Source organism: Syngnathus floridae, chromosome 21, assembly GCF_059516105.1.
Source record: "Syngnathus floridae isolate MCC-2025c chromosome 21, RoL_Sflo_1.0, whole genome shotgun sequence".
In the NCBI taxonomy this organism is placed as follows: domain Eukaryota; kingdom Metazoa; phylum Chordata; class Actinopteri; order Syngnathiformes; family Syngnathidae; genus Syngnathus; species Syngnathus floridae.
This window is the reverse complement of record NC_142433.1, coordinates 2,087,209-2,105,644: the sequence shown is the minus strand read 5'-3', so window position 1 is coordinate 2,105,644 and position 18,436 is coordinate 2,087,209. Positions and strand designations below refer to the sequence as shown.

The window sequence follows — 18,436 nt, the reverse complement described above, 5'->3', positions numbered from 1 at the left end:
CATTTAAACACCTATTTGATGAAAAAAAAAATTAAGGGCACACGGAAGACGAGAGAAGCCTTTATGGGAAATAAACTATAAATAATACAACACAAAAGTACAATATAAGGTGGGAGAATAAACGATGAAAAATGTGTAGATACATTCAAATGTGCAGACAAAACAATCAAGGCTGTTATTAGGATTACTGTCTAAAAACTTGACCTAATGTACTTTATATAGTCATTTAATGAGTACATCTGTATTGCCAATGATATTTAAAATGATTTGATGTGGTCCTATTTCCTGCTAGATGACCACTCTGATTGGTAGATAGATTTATAGATTATAAAAGTGGTAAAAGTGACAACTTTAGTGTTCAGTGAGCCATGTAGAAGACATAGTCTATGAGAAAACATTATATTGGACAGCGCTGACAGACTTCTTTCGTGACAATGTGCAAAAGGTCTTGGCACAGGTGAAAAATAGAGGACAACTCTAATTCTATATCAACTGTATACAAAATGCTGCCGTCCTTGGTCATACATGGAGATTCCCTTTGGCACAGTTGCTTGTTCCCTGTCTGTGTCTCCGTGGCAACAAGGTGAGTCCAACTTTCAAGTTTTAAGAAGTTGCTACCCGTGTGGCCACTGGAGGTGATGCCATGACTTGTTGTCAGGTGCACTTCCACAAAGGATTGTTGTACATCCAGCTGTCTCCCTGGAACGTACGTTGACAGGTGAGATGGAAAGTGAAAACACAAGATCCCAAAAATGACCATAAAGTATTCAAGTATGTGTGGGTGGAGTTGCATCTGACCTCCTTAGTGAAGTATTTGGGTGTCCAGGCTTTGTTTGCAGCTGCTCTCCGTCTCTCGTCCGCCCTCTGCTGCTCCTCCAATCCATGTTTGTGCTCCGTCGCCTCGTCCATGTTGCCGTCTTTTAGCGACTTGGTCACGTGTTGCCATAAGCGCCTACAGGGGGCGCAATCTTGTCAAATCTGTCAATCTGTGCAGTCCGTTTACTTCTTCATACCTGGACTCCATGCGTCCTTGTTGCTCCAGCGCTCGTAGTTTCTTCCTGGTTACGGCGAGCTTGGCTGTGTCGATCACTTTGGTTTCGCCGCTGCTGTAGGTGAACTCCAGGGTTCCGTTCCACTCACCCTGCGCTTTACACACGATGGTGTTGGTCGGGTTGTGTTTCACCTCTGCGGTCACTCTGTCGGACAAATTCGTGTCAGCAAAAGATTATTAGGAGGGATTGCTTAACACTCACCTGTGTACTTTGCCACCATAGAAAGGCTTGGTGTGGAACGTGACAGTGGCCGAGTAGCCGCTCTTGGCACAGTTGATGGAGACTTTTCCTCCCAGTTCCACCCAGGGCACGGTGAGGATGGAGCGGGCGTAGGCCGAGGGGAGCGAGAAGACGTACTCCTCCTCGTGCTCCACCAGACACAGCACGCCTGGCCAGAAGGAAGGGAAGGAGGAGAACGCACACTGAGGAGGAACTGAAGCTTTCCTGTGTTCTGATGATCAAGTTTCATAAGTCATTCCTCCGCTCACATGTCAGCTGACGACATACAGCCCCATTTGTTTTCTCCCAAACTATAAAACACTTATTTCAAGCCCTCACTTATGCAACAAAACCCAATGAGGCATTCAACTATCATTAAATGAAAATAATTTGAAGAAGCTAATAAAGTTAAACAACCTTAACCACAGCAGTGATTTATAATTGGCTCTAGCAATCATGACAATGAACTACTCGTGCTCATCAAATGCTCCATATGATCCAACTGAGGAAACGTAAAACGCTGTTATCGCACAGAAATGGACCTCAGCTTTTGTGTCTAATGTTTGTACGTTCAATTCATGATCAAATCTATACAATAAGGTCACTCATGTATATGAGGCTGCTGATTACAAGTGCAGCTATCACAAAGGCAGCAATCAGTTGTGCTTGCGGTGAAGGTCATCACCACCAGCAGCAGCATGATTACCTGCTTTGTCATGGCCATGAATAAGAACCATGAGTCAGCATCCAAAATAATTCTGTCAGTGTATCAGGTCTCCTTCCCGCCTGTCTGTCTTGAAAGGTGATTAGAAAGTAGGTCAAAAAGGCATCCAGTTGACAAAGACTCACCTTCTCCCACCATGGACACTCCTATCGACATGCCCATAAATTTGCTCTTGGTCCACACGTGTGCGTTGACACACACCTGCCTCTCTCTGCACTCGCAGTAAAAAGCCGAAACTGGCGGATGATGGGAAACCTGCTCGGCCACAAAGCGGACTCTGTAGCAGGCTCCCGGTGCTTCTTCATCGCCTTGCGGCGCTGCTGCGTTGTTGGGGCTCCTGCCTGACTCCCGGACACACGCCTGGTTGGTCCTGACCGAAAGCTTGACTTTGTCCCGAGGTACTTCCCAGGAGCAATGGAAGGTCTCTCCCAGTATGGGGTTGTAGGGTTTCTTGGCGACGGCCCCCTTCCGCCCCTCATGGAAGGAGGTCAGGTAGTACTCCACAAAGCGCACGATACGCTCCTCAGCTGTAACTCCGGCCGTGATGGACAAGAACAAGTCCGGATGGGCCATGAAGTTGGCGTACATCTCCAGCAGCGAGCGCTTCTCCAGAATAAACGTAGGCAGCACCACCTAGGAAAATTAACAGCTGAATGAATCACTGGCATTTTCCACAATAGCGGATTCGGTCTCACATTTAAAGGTCACAGACTCACCCGAGTGAGGTCCATTCCCAGTTTGAGCTGGGACAGCAAGTGGAGGATGACGCTCCTCTGGTCATCCAAGACGCCCAGGTCCTCTTCCTCATTGTCCTCCGTGTCCGTCACTTCCTCACTTTGGCTGATGTCTCCAAGTTCTGCCTGGTGCTGTCCAAAAAATGACATTCAAAGCATTTTCAGTGGATTGGATTTCTTTGAAGGCCTTGAGCTCTGATCCACATGACTGGTCAAAGCAGAGTGAAGATGAGCGCTTGCTTTTGCTTCCCCGGCATTCAACCCAAGGCGCTTAAACGGGAAGGAGCTTTTGAGATCTCCTGCAGTAACGTGACGGGAAAAAAAAAGATTCTAATGTATAATGCACAAAGTGCTCGCTAGCCTGTGGGCCACAAAAACTGGCTGCTGCTTCTTTTTTACACGACACCATTTTACATATCTCGTTTTAATGACGATGCCTCTAGAAACAACAAGGAAAAAAAAACAAGTTGGGATAAAGCAGAATGTGAAATCCCTCGGGTGCTTCATTTCATGTCTGCGCAGAACCGTGTAAACATGCTGCATAGAAATTTCCAGGACATGAGTGCTTTGTACTTGAATATTTGATTCCACGTATGCACACTATGAGACGAAAGACCTGCGCACACATGTGGCGGCCGGCCGGGTTCCCGTGAGTTGCTCGGGATATATTTATAGACGTTTGCAGGCGGGGTGGGAAGCTGCAAGCCGTCTGTTATGATTTCAGTGGTTGTAATTAATTAAAAAGGCTCTCGACTGCGGCAGGAAATTGCTGCTCAGGGGGTCACAGCGCTTCTGACGGAGATTTTCATCCAAGATATTAGAGTGAAGTGCGGTCAGCGCAAAATTGGGAAAGACTTTGATATGTTTTTTAAATGAGTTGGTTGCTTTTATGTCTTAATTTTTTTTTTTTTTTGGCGGGGGTTCAAAGTCTGAAGTACAGAAATGTAAATTTCCTAATTACTCTATTTTTTTTTTACACATTTGGCTGTTAAGGTTCTTGGAATATTCGTTGAAATATTTCCTTATTCTAATATTAGCATTATCTTATAAATCAGGAGTCGCAAAATGAATTAAGCTTCCGTGCAGAGTTCATAATTTCAGCTAAGACGTCTCCAAATAAAATTAGCAAGAGTATCTTATATAACCTGTACTATGTTTTATCTTAGTTAACAACTTGAAAACATGTTTACGGCTCAAATCAACTGTAAATTGGGTCAATAATTTATGAAGAAGCCTCACTTTTAGTTGACAGTTACACAAGCCAAACTTCGCCCCGTTTGGAGAACAACATGCAAAAAAAAAAAAAAAAAGCCACGAGCTTTGAAACACTCACGTTATCTTGATGCGCCGCTAAATGCTTGACCTGCGTACAACTGGACTTCATCTCCATAAAAGGTCAAAGTCCCAAAGTTGCATTTAAAGCTCTGCTAAGCACCCATCTTCATCTTTTGCTAGTGAGCAGCTGCTGTGCCCACCACCCAGAAAAACAAGGAAGTGGTGAAACAAAAGCTCAGGGCTAAGTCCCTGTGACGTCTCCTCCTGCTTCTTCCCATCATCCCTCTGCTGTGTTCCCTCGCATGCTTGTTACTTCCTCCTCCTCCTCCTCACGTCTGCCCACCCCCCCTTTGGATTCAGTCAGTATTCAACCCCCCCCACCCCCATTCACTCCTCTTGCTAAGAATAGAATAAGCCTTTATTAGTGTTGCAAAAGGGAAGTTCTGAGGTCACACAGTCAGTGTTGCAAAACATTTTGCATGCAAGGAACATTTAATTTGGTCAACTTTAATGCTTCTACAGCAAATAGCCTCAGAGCTGGTTCACCAATATTTTTTTCTCAATATTCACTTTGTGACCAACGACTTGCTCTGCCACATTCATATTTCATTTCATATTCCTTACAGTCCAATTGTGTTGGCTTTATTTCTCGTGCTTTCCTCTACTGTGCTGTAACACGTCATTGTTTCCCTTCATCCACCCTCCTTTCCTTTCCTTCCTCTGCCACCCTGTTACATCATAGTCAGCCACCCTCCCTAGCCCACATCCATCTCCACATCCATATTTTCCACCCGTCTGCTACCGTTGCTCACTTTTGGTTAACTCTCCATTTTTCATCATCCATCCAATTTACAAAACGCCTATAGCTAACATGAAGTTTTTATCTTCCTCCTCCAGCTCACTTCCACTTCAATCCATCTTTGGATGACTTTAGGTGTGATTTGTATGCCTGTCAAAAGTGTTTTTGTAGAAGCAAGAGGATTTGTTGCCGCAGCATAACTTGAAGCAGATATTGACGACTGAGCTCACTGATCAATGATCAAAAGTGCCCAATCTTTTTGGATGTGGTACATCTCAAAGAAAGCTACGTCATATAAAAACAAAGCATTGTGCTGCCCTCTACTGGTGAAAGCCGGAAACAACATGGAATATTATATCAAAACACTGACCTAACATAATTTAGATTTCAAGAGTTATTATGCTAATCATGCTTAATTAAGAGAAAGGACATCAAGTCTCACCTCAACACCCTGTGACAAGCTCCTTTCCCTGATGGCTGGCGAGGGCTCGGCCGAGCGCAGAGGAGTCAGGCCGCCGTTTTTTAGATGCTGCCCTGAGGGTGACTTTGGTACCGTCCACACAGGAGCGCCATCTGAGTGAATGAAAAGGTGTCAGAGGTCAAAGCGAAAGGTGATCCTTCATTTACGTCTTTTGTTGCTCAGTTGGAAGGATAACGACAAAAAGGAGACAGCTCCAATCACTTTTCATTTACTTCTGACATTCAATATGATATTTCATAAGTAAAAGGACTAAAAAAATGAGACAGGAAATTGTGTGTGTGTGTCTGAATATATGATGTGTCTTGATATCTGACATTTTCTTCTTCACGTCAGCAAAAAAAAAATACTCAGATGAACGAACCATTATGAACCGTTTCAAATACCAGTTAATGCTCTTTATTTATATCAGAGAAACCAATCATTTGAGCTGGGTTGTGTTTACTTCTTATATTCAATGTTTGTAAGTTTGAAACCTTGTCTAAAAAAATGCACAGAACTACCCTGAAGGCATCTGTTGAGATTATCATTATTATTATTGGATGAAACTCGACCCAGTGGAGACATTAGTGTAGGCCAGCCAGAGCCTGGAGGCACAAGTGTGTGTGTGTGGGGGGGGAGTTGGTCATTCCTGATCAATTCTCACGTCAGAAAAGATTTCCATGATCTATATATGATGTGTTTGCAATCGTATTTCAAGCAGCTGCATATTTTGTGTGATGGCCCACTGGCTAGATGCATGCTGGAGGTGCACAAAGCTGGTAGAAATAAATTAAGGGAAAATAAATATTCATGCATTTACTAGGTAGAGATCCACAGGATCTGTTATATAATTGCATGGTCAGCAATAATCAACAAAAAAATCACACAATCTTTAAAAAACACTTTTCAATCAAGCTACTTAAAGTTCACAATTAGACAACAAAGATTTTATTGTTATGTAATAGATTCAATGTCAATTAAAAATAAATAAATTTTCAATTTGTTTAATCTCAACTAGGTAAAAAAGAAACAATAAACTTAATATAAGAATAGTTACTATGCTTCATGTTCTCAAGATGTACCATATTATAGTAGATGTTAGATGTGACCCACAGTGACACTTTTCTGTCAAGAATAAATTGAAGTAATACCCCACGAGCAACAAGCGTAATTAATCAGATTCAAAACATGATTCAGCACTCATTAGTTCTATTATTGCTGTCCATGCAAATGGCTGTCCTCTGCACGTAAATCAAGGCCCTACTTTCAGTCAAGGGACAATGACTTCCTTCATTTCACCTCCTTACATCATTTTGAAACTCTTCACGGAGGTGACAGAGGAGAGGCAAGCGGGAATTTGCATTTCATGATGAAGCAATTATTTGAAAAAAAAGATTTGGGATCATTTTCATGCGTCGCATAGCCCAGCATTCTGCTTATAAAATTCCTCACTGTAGTAAGGGGGGTGTATGCTGAGGTTGCAGTGGGAACCCCACGGGGCCTATCAGCCAGGCAGCGGATACAAAGTGGTTTGTACTTGCAGCAAGGTGGTCCCACTCCACAACAACGCGTGGTGACTGTTGGTGCAAAGAAAAGACCAACGCACTGTCAGGACTGACTGGCCCCGAAATAGCAATCACCAAATGTGGAAGCACCCTAGGTGACAGAAATTGGCTGTGTTTTTATTTGGTTTATTTTCATTGACTGACAATCATGTTTCCACCGTGATTGGACTTTTCAACACCATAAGATGGAGAACACAACAACTCAAGAGTCCCCAATCGTGACATTCAACAACATTTGGTACAGACGTTGAAGTTTATAGCCCCCATCAGGCAGGGACAGGAACTACAGTCCAACTGGCCCTTGCTAAGTGGTTCTGAACGAGTAGGCAGAAAGGAAGGAGAGGATAGAGAAGTTGGAGGCTCCAGCAGTACAAGAATGGAGCCCAGGGACGACTCACCCGTGGGAGCTCCATGGACAGTGTGGTTACGTTGAGTAGCCTGCGATGGAGGCGGCACCTGGCTATGGCTCTGGGTCTGCTGGAGGATGTTCAGGCATTCTCCCAGGCAGCTGAGCGTGGCGGCCGACGTGGCTTTGAGCAGCAGCAGGTCCTGGTCCAGGCAGGAGACGGAACCCTTGGTGGGCAATGAGTCAATGGAGTGGACAAGGCTCTTCTGTTGGCCCTCGGCTTGGGACATCATCTGGAAGACAGCAGTGACGAGTTTCTTTTACTTTTTCTTGACAATGTATTGCATATTCCATCCATCATCCATTTGATATCACTTCTTCTATAGCATAGCATTAGCAATAGCATTTATGCCCTTTCAATCTACTTTCAAATTGGAGTGCAAAGTATAGTGCTGCCATCTAGGGATCGAGAGTAGAACTACACCCACAGGTGCATCAGAGTTTGTTATGGATTAGAGATCATAATACATACACGCATATGCATTCTTATAGTGTGACCTCATCTCCTCCAAAAGAAGATATCTGATTTTTTTTTTTCAAAGAAGATCCCCTGATGCGAGTATGAGAATTATTCCTGTATGACTCACCTATTTGGGTCTAATAGTTCTAACTGCATCACGAAAGGGAGGAAGACAAAGTTGCTTCTTTCTTTCTTTCTTTCTTTTCTGGGCACTAATGTATGCAGGTTGCTAATCTTGCCTTCATTAATATTGTATATGTTCGCAGCCCACACCTCGTCTTTTGCACGCACTTGACAAGCACATCCGCAATGGCGCACACGAGCTATTTTAGAAGCGCTAAAAGCTGTCGGATGCGCTTATGCGTCCTCTGGCACCAACAGAAAAGACACGACAAGAAATATTCAGATACGGATTAGCGGATACTTGATGAAATTTGAAAATAAAATGTTTGGGTGTCAAACTGCGAATATTAAAAGCCTCTAGCAATTGTCGCCGTCGTCGCTTTGTATCTAATTATCTTAATGAGACGAGCCCCAATGGCTGATGTGCCAATTGATGAGGACGTCGGTGTGAAAGCCGCAAATGGCTTTTGTTGTTCTTTCCTCCTTCTTTTTGTAAACAGCCCTTCTAATACGGGGTCGGGATGTATTTCCGGCACGTGACGACAAAACCAAAAAGGAGCAGACTGGCCCTATTTCCAAAGACAGCAAAAGGAGACTTGCTCCGTGGAGCCAATGGGATCAGCCATGCTTCCAGAAATAGCCTAACCCCAGTGATCCAGCTCCAACATGGCTGCGCCGCTGTTTGATGAGCTCACATCAGTCGGCTGTGACAAGCTGGCTCGTGTGCTCTGACTCCCGCTGCCGCACAGTCAGGAGGGGATGGCCAAATACACGCGTGCATGGATGGACAGATGGATTAGAGGTGACAAATGTTACCAATTTAGGAGAGTCCTCATGTTTTTTACAATGGACACCAATCTCAGTGTTAAATTCAGAAATGATCTACCCAATCACCGAATGATTCATTTCACCGCAACCCATTATTACCATTCGTTTGTCCATAAAATGTCGTTTATAGGAGACTGGCTGAGCATTTGAGATGAGAGAGCAAAAATGTTGTAATCACAGTCTGCCCAACTTGGCTTACTGCCTGGAAGGTTAAGCGATACTGGCTGAAGGTCAAGCTGACAAGACAAATCATGGAGGAATTCATGAAGGAGTCAAGAGTGAGCATTATGAATGAGCGGCAAATACATTTCATTCATATGTGCTACTGTAGAAATTAGGTCAGAGGAATGTGAAGAGAATGAATCACAAATCGCAGAGGGCCATGTTTTTTTTTTTTTTTTTGGTCAGTCTGACATTGAATCAAGCACCAGAGGAGTGTTTGTTTTACTTAATAAACACGCCATCTGCTCATTCAGACTGCTCCTCAGAGGTGAGAAAGGATTCTCCGTTCACTGACAGCAAGATGCTCTCTTTCTGTCAACACAGTGAATCACTCGGATGAGATATTCTTAGCCGGAGCATGCCGACGCACAGCCCAATGGAGAACTGCACCAATTGAAAAGTGGCCAGAGGGGCTTGAAAAGAAGACTTGTGCACCAGTCAAAGTGGGAAACTTTGTGATCTCGCAGTCCATTTGAGGGATTGTGTGTTGTTCTCGAATAAAGAATTCTTTGCAAAGCTGCTCACTTTTATGTTGAGGCTTTTTTCTTTACACCCATATTAGTTCAATTAAACCGACCTAGATTCAGCCTGCACGTTTAGGGATGATAATTTTTTTTTTTTTTAATTTCGAGTCCAGATATGACTTTTTTTGGGGGCACCTACCTCTTTGACCTCCAGCAGTCGTCCCGGGTACTGATTCTTGGCCCGCCGCGCCGCAGCCGGTGACTTGTGATGGGTTATGGTAACGATGTTGCCCGGCGAAGACGTGTGAGTCAGTTGCCTCTGAGAAGCCGGTGATGACGTTGGCGTGAGGTGTGGGAGGAGAGAGAAGCTACGGTTGCGACCGGATGATGAGGAGCCCTAACGTACACAAGACAAAAAATACATATGACATTCGCTGATGTGTTGATGACCTTCGTCCAAAAATCACACTAGTTATCCACATATCTGACTTTTTTTTTCCCCCATTAGTGAGAGTGCATCAGAAATGATCTGCCCCGAGGTAACCGAGGTCTGGTTACAGTGCCAGTGAAAGCAAAATAGATCAAGCTTGCACAACAGGAGCACTGCTCAATGATAGGCAAACAAGAAGCTGAGGTCATTCTGCTTGCTTTGCAGTGACAACAAAACCAAACTGGTGATTACCTGAATTCCAATGATTGAGCTTATTTTGCACTATTTTGATAATTGAATCAATGAACACCATTGAAGGAAAATATTAAGGTCGACTAAGCGTTATCAAGGTTCAAAATTACTACCAGTATGTGAAATAAAAATTGTCACAATAACTGAAAGTGAGATTTATATTACATAGGTACTTTGTGATCTTTTGAGGCAGGACTTAATCAGCTTACAGGACTGAACAGTGTTGCATTGTGCAAAGGCAAGCCACGAGCTCCTGAGCCAGCAGACAAGAAACGGCCGGCATTAAGAATTGAGCTTTTGTCCTCTATAACTGGAACGGAGCCTCGAGCATTTCATTAAAGTGGAAATGGAAGAAACATATTGCACCCATGAATATGTCTGGACGACGACAACAAGAAAAAATGCAACAATATGCAAGAAAAGAAAAAATGTTTTGTCATATTTGGCTGTAAATATAAATGTACCGTAATTGCCGGACTATAAGCCGCGACTTTTTTCCAAAATTTTGGACCCTGCGGCTTATAGTCAGGTGCGGCTTATATAAGATTTTTTTCGTGATTTTTGTGATGACTTGATCACTTTTACTCTTAACACTATTATATACAGTAAAAGCTACAAAACAAACTGACAAATAACTCGTTTTCAAATCAGACGAGTAAAAACTGGTCAAATATTTCTAAAAAAAGCTATTATTAAAAGTGAAGACAATTTGCAATTCTAGTAATGACACACAAATTTGATGCACAATTTGTCTTCGCGGGCCACATAGAATGATGTGGTGGGCCGTATCTGGCCCCCGGGCCTTGAGTTTGACACCTGTGCTCTAAACCCTTTCTCTTACTCTGCCATATCACTCAGAGATTACACAAAGCAGTGGCGCTGTTTGGACAATCTGCATTGTAATTGTACTAAGTTCATCTTGTTTTTCCTTTTTTTAATCACTTCACTGGTTTCTTTTAAATCAAACAAGTTGTTTGATAATAACTTGTTTGATATAAAAGAAACCAGTGAAGTAATCTGCATTGTATTAAAACCCAATCAATCAGCATTTAAATTCAATTCTTCTGACATTTTGCTCACCAAAAACAGGTTGTAATGAATGTGAACTTTTAATGCATTTTATTCAGAAGGTTACTTTGAACCTTAAACGGCGGCGCGGCGTACTTATGGATTTTTACGGCCTCCGGCCTCCAGGAGGCGCTCTAGCAAGAAGCAAGAACGAGACAGGCGAAGAAGAGATAATGCGCCGAAGAAGACGCGCTAGTTTTTGTTTACATTTCGCGCATCACGCGATCAAGACGGACATTACTGAAAGGAAGCCTTTATACACAAACCGTCATCATGGGGGACAAAATAAATGCATATGATGCAGCTTTTAAGCCAAAGGCAGTCGATGTTGATGACATTATCTTGTGTCTACTCTGGAGCGTACTTATGGATTTTTACGGCCTCCGCTCTCCAGGGGGCGCTCTAGCAGGAAGCAAGAGTGAGACAGACGAAGAAGAGATAATGCGCCGAAGAAGACGCGATCGTCTCGCGCATCACGCACACACCCACGTTAACACAAAGACAGGAAGCTTTTATACATAAACCGTCATTATGGGGGATAAAATAAATGAATATGATGCCGCTTTTAAGCTATACGTGTCGCTCGCTAGTTTAATATAATGTAGTACTTCGTGCATGAATAAGATTAGCATGAACAGAACCTCTTCACACTCGAAAAAATGCATAAAACCGACGACGAAAGAGACTGAGAAAGTGTGAGGCGAAGGATATCTAACGCCATTCCAATCGGACACTAAGGAGGAAGACTTGGTTTCAGTGCACAGGAGGAAGATGAAGACGGCTCTTTTTGTACTTTTACTGGTATGTTTTTTTTAACCAGCCCTGTTCGTGCTGTGCTACCGTGTTGCTGCTGTGTAACCGCCGCCATTACCGCCGCGTCTCAGTGATTTTGCTGTGTTAATTCCGTGTTGTTGTGGTATTACTGCCGCGTCGCAGGCAGTGTTTGGAAAGAAATGTTAAGGTATGTTATTAAAGCTTTAAAAAAAACTTTCTGTGTCCAGTCTTTCTTTGCTAATAACTCGCGTGCACACTTCCGCGTTGCTGCGGTACTACTGCTGCGTCACAGGCAATGTTTAGAAAGACATGTTCAAGTATGTTATTAAAACGTTAAAAAGGCTTTCTATGTACTGTCTTTCTTTGTAAAAAACTCGTGTGCAAGTGCGGCTTATAGTCCGGTGCGGTTTATGTAAGAAAAAAAAAGAAATATCCCTGAATTTTAGCTAGTGCGGCTTATAATCCGGTGCGGCTTATAGTCCGGCAATTACGGTATGTCATGTTTTACTGAAGAATGCCACTTTGTTTTCAAGAAAATAATTCCAGCAATGGTGTAATAAAGAATGCATGTGTTTGCTTAAGGCCACTAAGTCAACAGCACTAAGTCCACACTTTGACTCCTACACCTCCATTTCCTGTAAGGACGTCACCTTTTTTTTTCTTTTTTTTATGAGAACTCACACAAGTTTTTTCTACCCCAGACATCTTTTCATACATGCAAGATGTTATGAGATGAAATGAAGATCTTTAATAAGAGTGTGTTTGTGGGGGTTTATAAGGAGTGACTCACCAACGCATCTTGTCCCCCCGCTGATTCTTCTGCACTCAGGTGTTCATCCGAGCCCTTCAGCTTCCTTACCTAACGGGGCGCAGAAATAAAAAAAAAACATCGGTTGAAGAAAGTAGAGGAACATGGATGAATCTATTAGCAGAACATAACACACCGAAATAATATTACATCTTATCACAATCGCTCTATTTCTATTCATTATTTTTAGATGTCACAATGACATTTAATGCAAAATCAGTGCCCTGTGATGGATGTTTGGGATTAAAAATGTAATCTCATCGTCATTTCATCCTAGTGCACAATTCCGTTCTAGAAAATGTGATAAAAATAGTAAGGAATGCCAATCACATTTTTTTTACCTTAAGCCTCACCTAAGCTTTTTAAGTAAACACAGTAAATAAATAAATAAATAAATAAATAAATAAATAAATGTGTAGCTTTTTTTTTTTTTTTTTTACCTTGGCACTGCAGTCAGAATGTCTCCTGGCACACGCTTGGAGTTGGCTAACCCAATACTGCTGCTCTTTGGCATCAGAAGCTGGAAAGATACAGAAAAAAAAAACAGTTAATTGACGTGCCTCACATCCCATGCATGCAATAAATTCTTGGAGTTCACAGTCGGGTCGATTCTCAGTTAAAAGAGTCTTCATGTCCACTGAGGAATGCCATTTGTTTTCTTTTATATAGTCCAACTACACACCATGAACCTCCATCCAAAGATAGCAAAGATTGTGCAAAATAATCACCCGTTATGTTTTTGCATAACTTTTTTTTATCTAACATCTTACAAGGCTCTCGAGGCTGCTTGAGTGCAACCTTGCAGAAAATAAACAATCGACTGTGCCGCAGAGGTGTCAATCAGATCCAAACTGCTGCACCGGACTCTCTTGATGTTTGCTCTTCTTCAATTTGGGGATTCAACCCGCAGCAAAGGTTCCCTACATCTCTCATATTTTCACTTTGGCCCATTTTCTATGCTATGAAATCAAACAAACACAATTGGACAAAGTATTGTAAAATATATTCAAATTTTTGGGGTTAAAGATCTAAAAAAAATTTTTTAACGAATTAACCGATTATTCATTTTATTCTGCTAAATATCAGAATCACCAAAAAAGACCTAAAAAAAAAAAATCCACATGGGTGGGGCCTTGAATTTATGCATTCAAACTGAGATTAATAAACATTCATGATGCTACCATGGAGATTCCCATTAGACACACTTTATAAACAAAGGAACAAAATTATCAGATTTGAATATGCTAAACTTTTTTTCATATGCTAATCACTATCTTATTTACATGTGAAAGACACTGAAATTGATTCAAATATGTCATGTTTATCTTCCACAGGTTTTTGGAAGGGTTAAATGAATTCAGCTTGGCACTTACAAGGCATCCTACAAAGCGACACTTTGGAGCACACTGCAAAAATAACACACTCTTAAAAATCTCTTGAGAAATGCAAATAATATCTTTTTTCACTCGTCGGCTCAGAAACTCAAAAAGAGCCAATTTCAAGGTAGGAGTCAATATTGTCATCTATTCAGGTTGTGCACAAGCCTCGCGACTGGGATTTTTTTTTTTTTAGATGATTTCTGTTTCTATGCTGATGTGCACCTGTTCACAATTTGCTTGCTCGAGGCTAAGAGCACAATATAGTGGCTCATACATCCGGATGGAAAAAAAGATTACTGCGCCACTCTTACATTAGAGTTATATTTTCAATTAGACGAGCACAGAGCTTCTGGGAGAGTAGCAAGCACTCCCCGTTCCGTTAATCATTGTCTAATTACAGCCACTTTTATTACAGTGATGTGAATCAAACCCTCACCATCGTAAAATCGTTATTAAATGTTAGGGATAGTTTGCGTAAGATTTTATCATTCTTTAACTGGTATAGTATTAGCTCTTTTATGTAGGAACATAAAATATTTCTAAATTGACGGAGCCACATCAAGGCATGACTGCAATTATATATCGTTATCACAGAAAATAGGGCTGTGAGTCAGGCCACATTGATTGGCGGCCACTCCCTCAGTGGAGCAGCCCGCCGTCAGTCAGATCCTCCGGCTTTGGGTTTGATTCGGGCAACTAAAGTAATCATTTGAATCGTGTCACCACATGGTATGCTTTACTTAAAAAAAAAAGCTAATTATTTAGCATATTGAGGATTCCAAATGAGCTTTAAACATGTGTATCATTTCATTCATGACTAGCAGTGTGACCAATTGATTCATTCAGCACCTGAACATCCACACAGGATTAAATCAAAGCTGCTTGCTAAGATTGCCCAACGTCTGATAGTCTATTTTCAGCCTTCAAATTGTCACTAGTGCCTTTGTGGCGAAGCTGTTGGGAGGCCATTCATGAATACAATTGCAGGTTCTTACATTCCAAGTGAAATGTAGGACAATGGCGGTCAATTGTTGAACCCCTGAAGGGAAACCCTGCATTAGTGACACATTGTGTGTATCTTCTTACAATGATAAGAGAAGCATGATGTTGGAAAAAAAACAAATGAATTGAGCTTTTAAAAGCCGAGGACAAAACAGTGCGATTAATACACACGGAGAACTACATGAAAAGCCATAACAGCCGTGAAAAATGCGAAATGACTCCTTGTTGGACTCTAAAGTTCCACTCTGCTCCTCCCTAGGTAGGATTTCAGGGGGTTCCCATGGTAACCAATACCAAATCTGAGCGCACTGGCTAATCTTCACTACTGATTGTTGAGACTGTACATGTGAGTTGCATACTTTCTACTTTTAGGACCCCTGTTGCTTCTCTTAGGTAAGATGGACTAAACGAAATACTTCAAAATGATTGTAATAAAAATCATACCTCTGAGTTTGTACATCTCTCCATTGACAGAATTGACGATGAACATGTGTGGAACCTCATCACTCTGAGTTATGGTGGCTCCGATTAAAGGAAGGGACCCTCGCGGCTTCTGGCTCCTTCCTTGTTCGTTGACATAATATAGCAGCAATCCTAAATCTGGATCCAACACAAAGTACCTGCAAAAAATAAAAAGGAATGAATTGCTGCTTAAATAGTTGCAAACATTCAAAGATGTGACCCGTGTCATTGTTTTTTTTTCTGCTGACCTATCGCTACTTTTTGATTTGACAAAACAGTGGTTGTCCTTGCCCTCTCCTTCTGCCCTTCTTTTGGCTTAAACTGATAATCAATGTTCCTTCCTTCACGTCCAATTACACTATGGATTTGCGATCCAACCTACATCATGGTTGTATAGAATAGATGAAGACGTGGCCCGTCGCCACAAAAAAATCCTTCACCAAAGTAATTTTTCACTTCCCCTGAGAGAATGCGGGAAAACTACGATCTAAAAATTGATCCCTATTCACAGTCTTGTCAGTCCATGCAGAGTGTGAATAATGTCGACCTCAGCGAATCAGTGACCAATCTGCCTGAGTCAGATACTTTTTCTCACACATGCATGCACGCACACACAAGAAGTTTAATCCCATGTTCAGTCAGCAGAGCGGGGTCGTTTACAGTTGACCCCTTCAGGCAGTCTTGCCATTGCAGCTAAACAAGAGTAAAGGCCTTTAACATGATGGATGGTGCCGGATAATAAGTACAGGGCCGTATGTCGGCGCTCACGTTTAAAATGCTGACCTAAGAGTGTTACCTGAGCTTTTGACCTTTACTACAGCAAAAAACAATTATTTTGCCGATTAATTGGATAAAAAGAATCGATTCCACTTCTGTAATCATGACAAAAATAGATTTTTTTTAGTACAATGGTGCCTCATGTGTAAAGTAATTAATACAGTGCAAAATGTTGTTTCATACAAACCCGAAAAATGAGTATGTCACCTCAGCAAAGCTGGTCGAATTCAATTCACACCTTCGACCAAAGAGGCGAAGCAATGTCATGAATCATCCCTCAAAATGAACCCCAACCACCCACCTGCCACCTCGACATTATTCAAAATTCTAAATTTAGACTCAGCACAGGAAAAAATCTCAGTGGTTCTACTCTAGATGTATATTTCACCGAAAATATAGCAGAGATGTAGATGTTGCTTTAGTCAGTCATAAATAAACCCGAATAAACTTTGATGTTAGCTTTAAGTGAAAACACTCTTCTATGTACTGTCATAAAATGATGCTATTATGTGCATCACTTACACAACATTATCAACACTTCACATTGGCAAAGGGCCACCTACTCAGCAGCATATTTAGCTCCGCTCGGGTCCGTTTCACACCACCACACAGCACTCACCATACACTGGTAATTTGAAAACTCACTCATGACTGTAATTACGCTGGCCACCTGCAAAGTGTTTCTATTTGAAATGTTGTGGACAATTAAATCGACATCGTGCAAATGCAACTTTGCAACTAGCAAGAAATCAAGTCAATAAGCATGACAAAAAAAAGTGGGCTTGATTTTAAGAAGTTTGTAGCAAGGAGAAAACTCACAATCCACAATAATTCACTCAAATTGACTTTGTAGATGATTAAATCCTTGTTTATGAAAATATATTGGTGACATTGTGAGAAGAGAGAATCAGAACGAGGCAGGGGGGTGAAGTCATAAATTCTGCATGAATCACATAATAATGCACTGCGAGAATGTCAACAGTGGTGGAGCTACTTTGCCGGCTTGTTATGAGAGTGTCCACAAAAGAAGAAATATTATAAATAAATAAACAGACAAAGTGAGCTTGTTTGTGAAAAATGGAGCATCTTGAAAAAGAGACCATAAATTTTCTACACAAAAAGAATTCAAACCCTGACCTCAGATCTGTGAGGCGGATTTGCTAACCACTATAATAGTGTTAAAAGAGTACAAAGTCCAGCTTTATCTGTGTTCAGATGTCGTGAGTAAAAGTAAACAGTCAAGAGAAATAAACATTGCTAAAGACAAATCTCAACCCCGCCCCCTCAAGTGCAACGTGGACAATGCAGTATCAACAACAAGACATTCACCAAAAAAGTCAACCAAACTAAATCCCATTTTTATTTACCTGTTCTGCCAGCCTTGAAGGAGGTTGGTGTATTTGCTGAGAACTCCTTCCAGTTGTCGCTTGCGACCCTGCGGCTGCTGCGAACTGGTGCTGTTCCCCAAGAAAGCCCCCCGGCCACCCCCTGCACCCGCGGGGCCGCAGTGTGGCCCGGGACCGGGACTTGGCGAACCCGTCCACCCCGCGGGTTTTCGTGCCGAGTTGCTTCGATCACCAGAAGAATTGGAGTTGCTTTTGTTGGTTCCGTGATGAAGACTGCTCGCCGTCCTGTCCATGCTGGTGACGGGACAGCAAAGAGGAGGAGGTGGAGGACGAAAAGAAGAAGGAGGAGGGGACAAGGATGGAGTCCAAGCAGCTGTAGGAAGAATTTCACTAGCAGCACATTGAAGTGGCGAATAAGGCGAGCCGAACTAAAAGCAAAAGCTGTGGACGTGTCGTGACCGCGCCGTGACGTGGATGCGTGCGTCCCCCACCGTGCGTAAAAACTGACATCTTCATGAATCCCTGTCTCGTCTCTGAGCTTGTGTGACAACCGCTACACTGAGCCAGCGCTTTCTTGCACTAAGACACGCCCACTTGACTCCCCACACCCCCACCCCCACCCCCCGGAAATTACAATGGAGCCTTGTGGAGCCACATCATCGTGAAAATGGGTTTACAGCCACGGTTGCAAAACCTCTTAGAATATTAACAATAATCTTGGTGTGAACGAAGACAGTTTCACCTCTTTGGTTATTCATGAGCGTGATCATTTGATCCAACAGCTTTTCACATCTTCTTTATGATGTG

The 18,436-nt window shown here is 42.3% G+C and overlaps 1 protein-coding gene across 1 annotated transcript; it reads right to left on the bottom strand.

Annotated features, from left to right (window-relative positions):
* Positions 1–47: 47 nt before the first annotated feature.
* On the bottom strand, positions 48–18,212 carry osbpl10a (oxysterol binding protein-like 10a). The gene is made up of 13 exons (XM_088365759.1): positions 17,651–18,212; positions 15,489–15,664; positions 13,104–13,183; positions 12,646–12,714; positions 9,531–9,728; positions 7,227–7,467; positions 5,246–5,376; positions 2,712–2,861; positions 2,121–2,628; positions 1,254–1,440; positions 1,014–1,196; positions 799–952; positions 48–699 (listed from the first exon to the last, which is right to left on the bottom strand). The coding sequence occupies exons 1-13, from the start codon at positions 17,920–17,922 to the stop codon at positions 655–657; spliced, it is 2,394 nt and encodes a 797-aa protein (XP_088221885.1). The 5' UTR covers positions 17,923–18,212; the 3' UTR covers positions 48–654.
* Between the last annotated feature and the right edge of the window lie 224 nt (positions 18,213–18,436).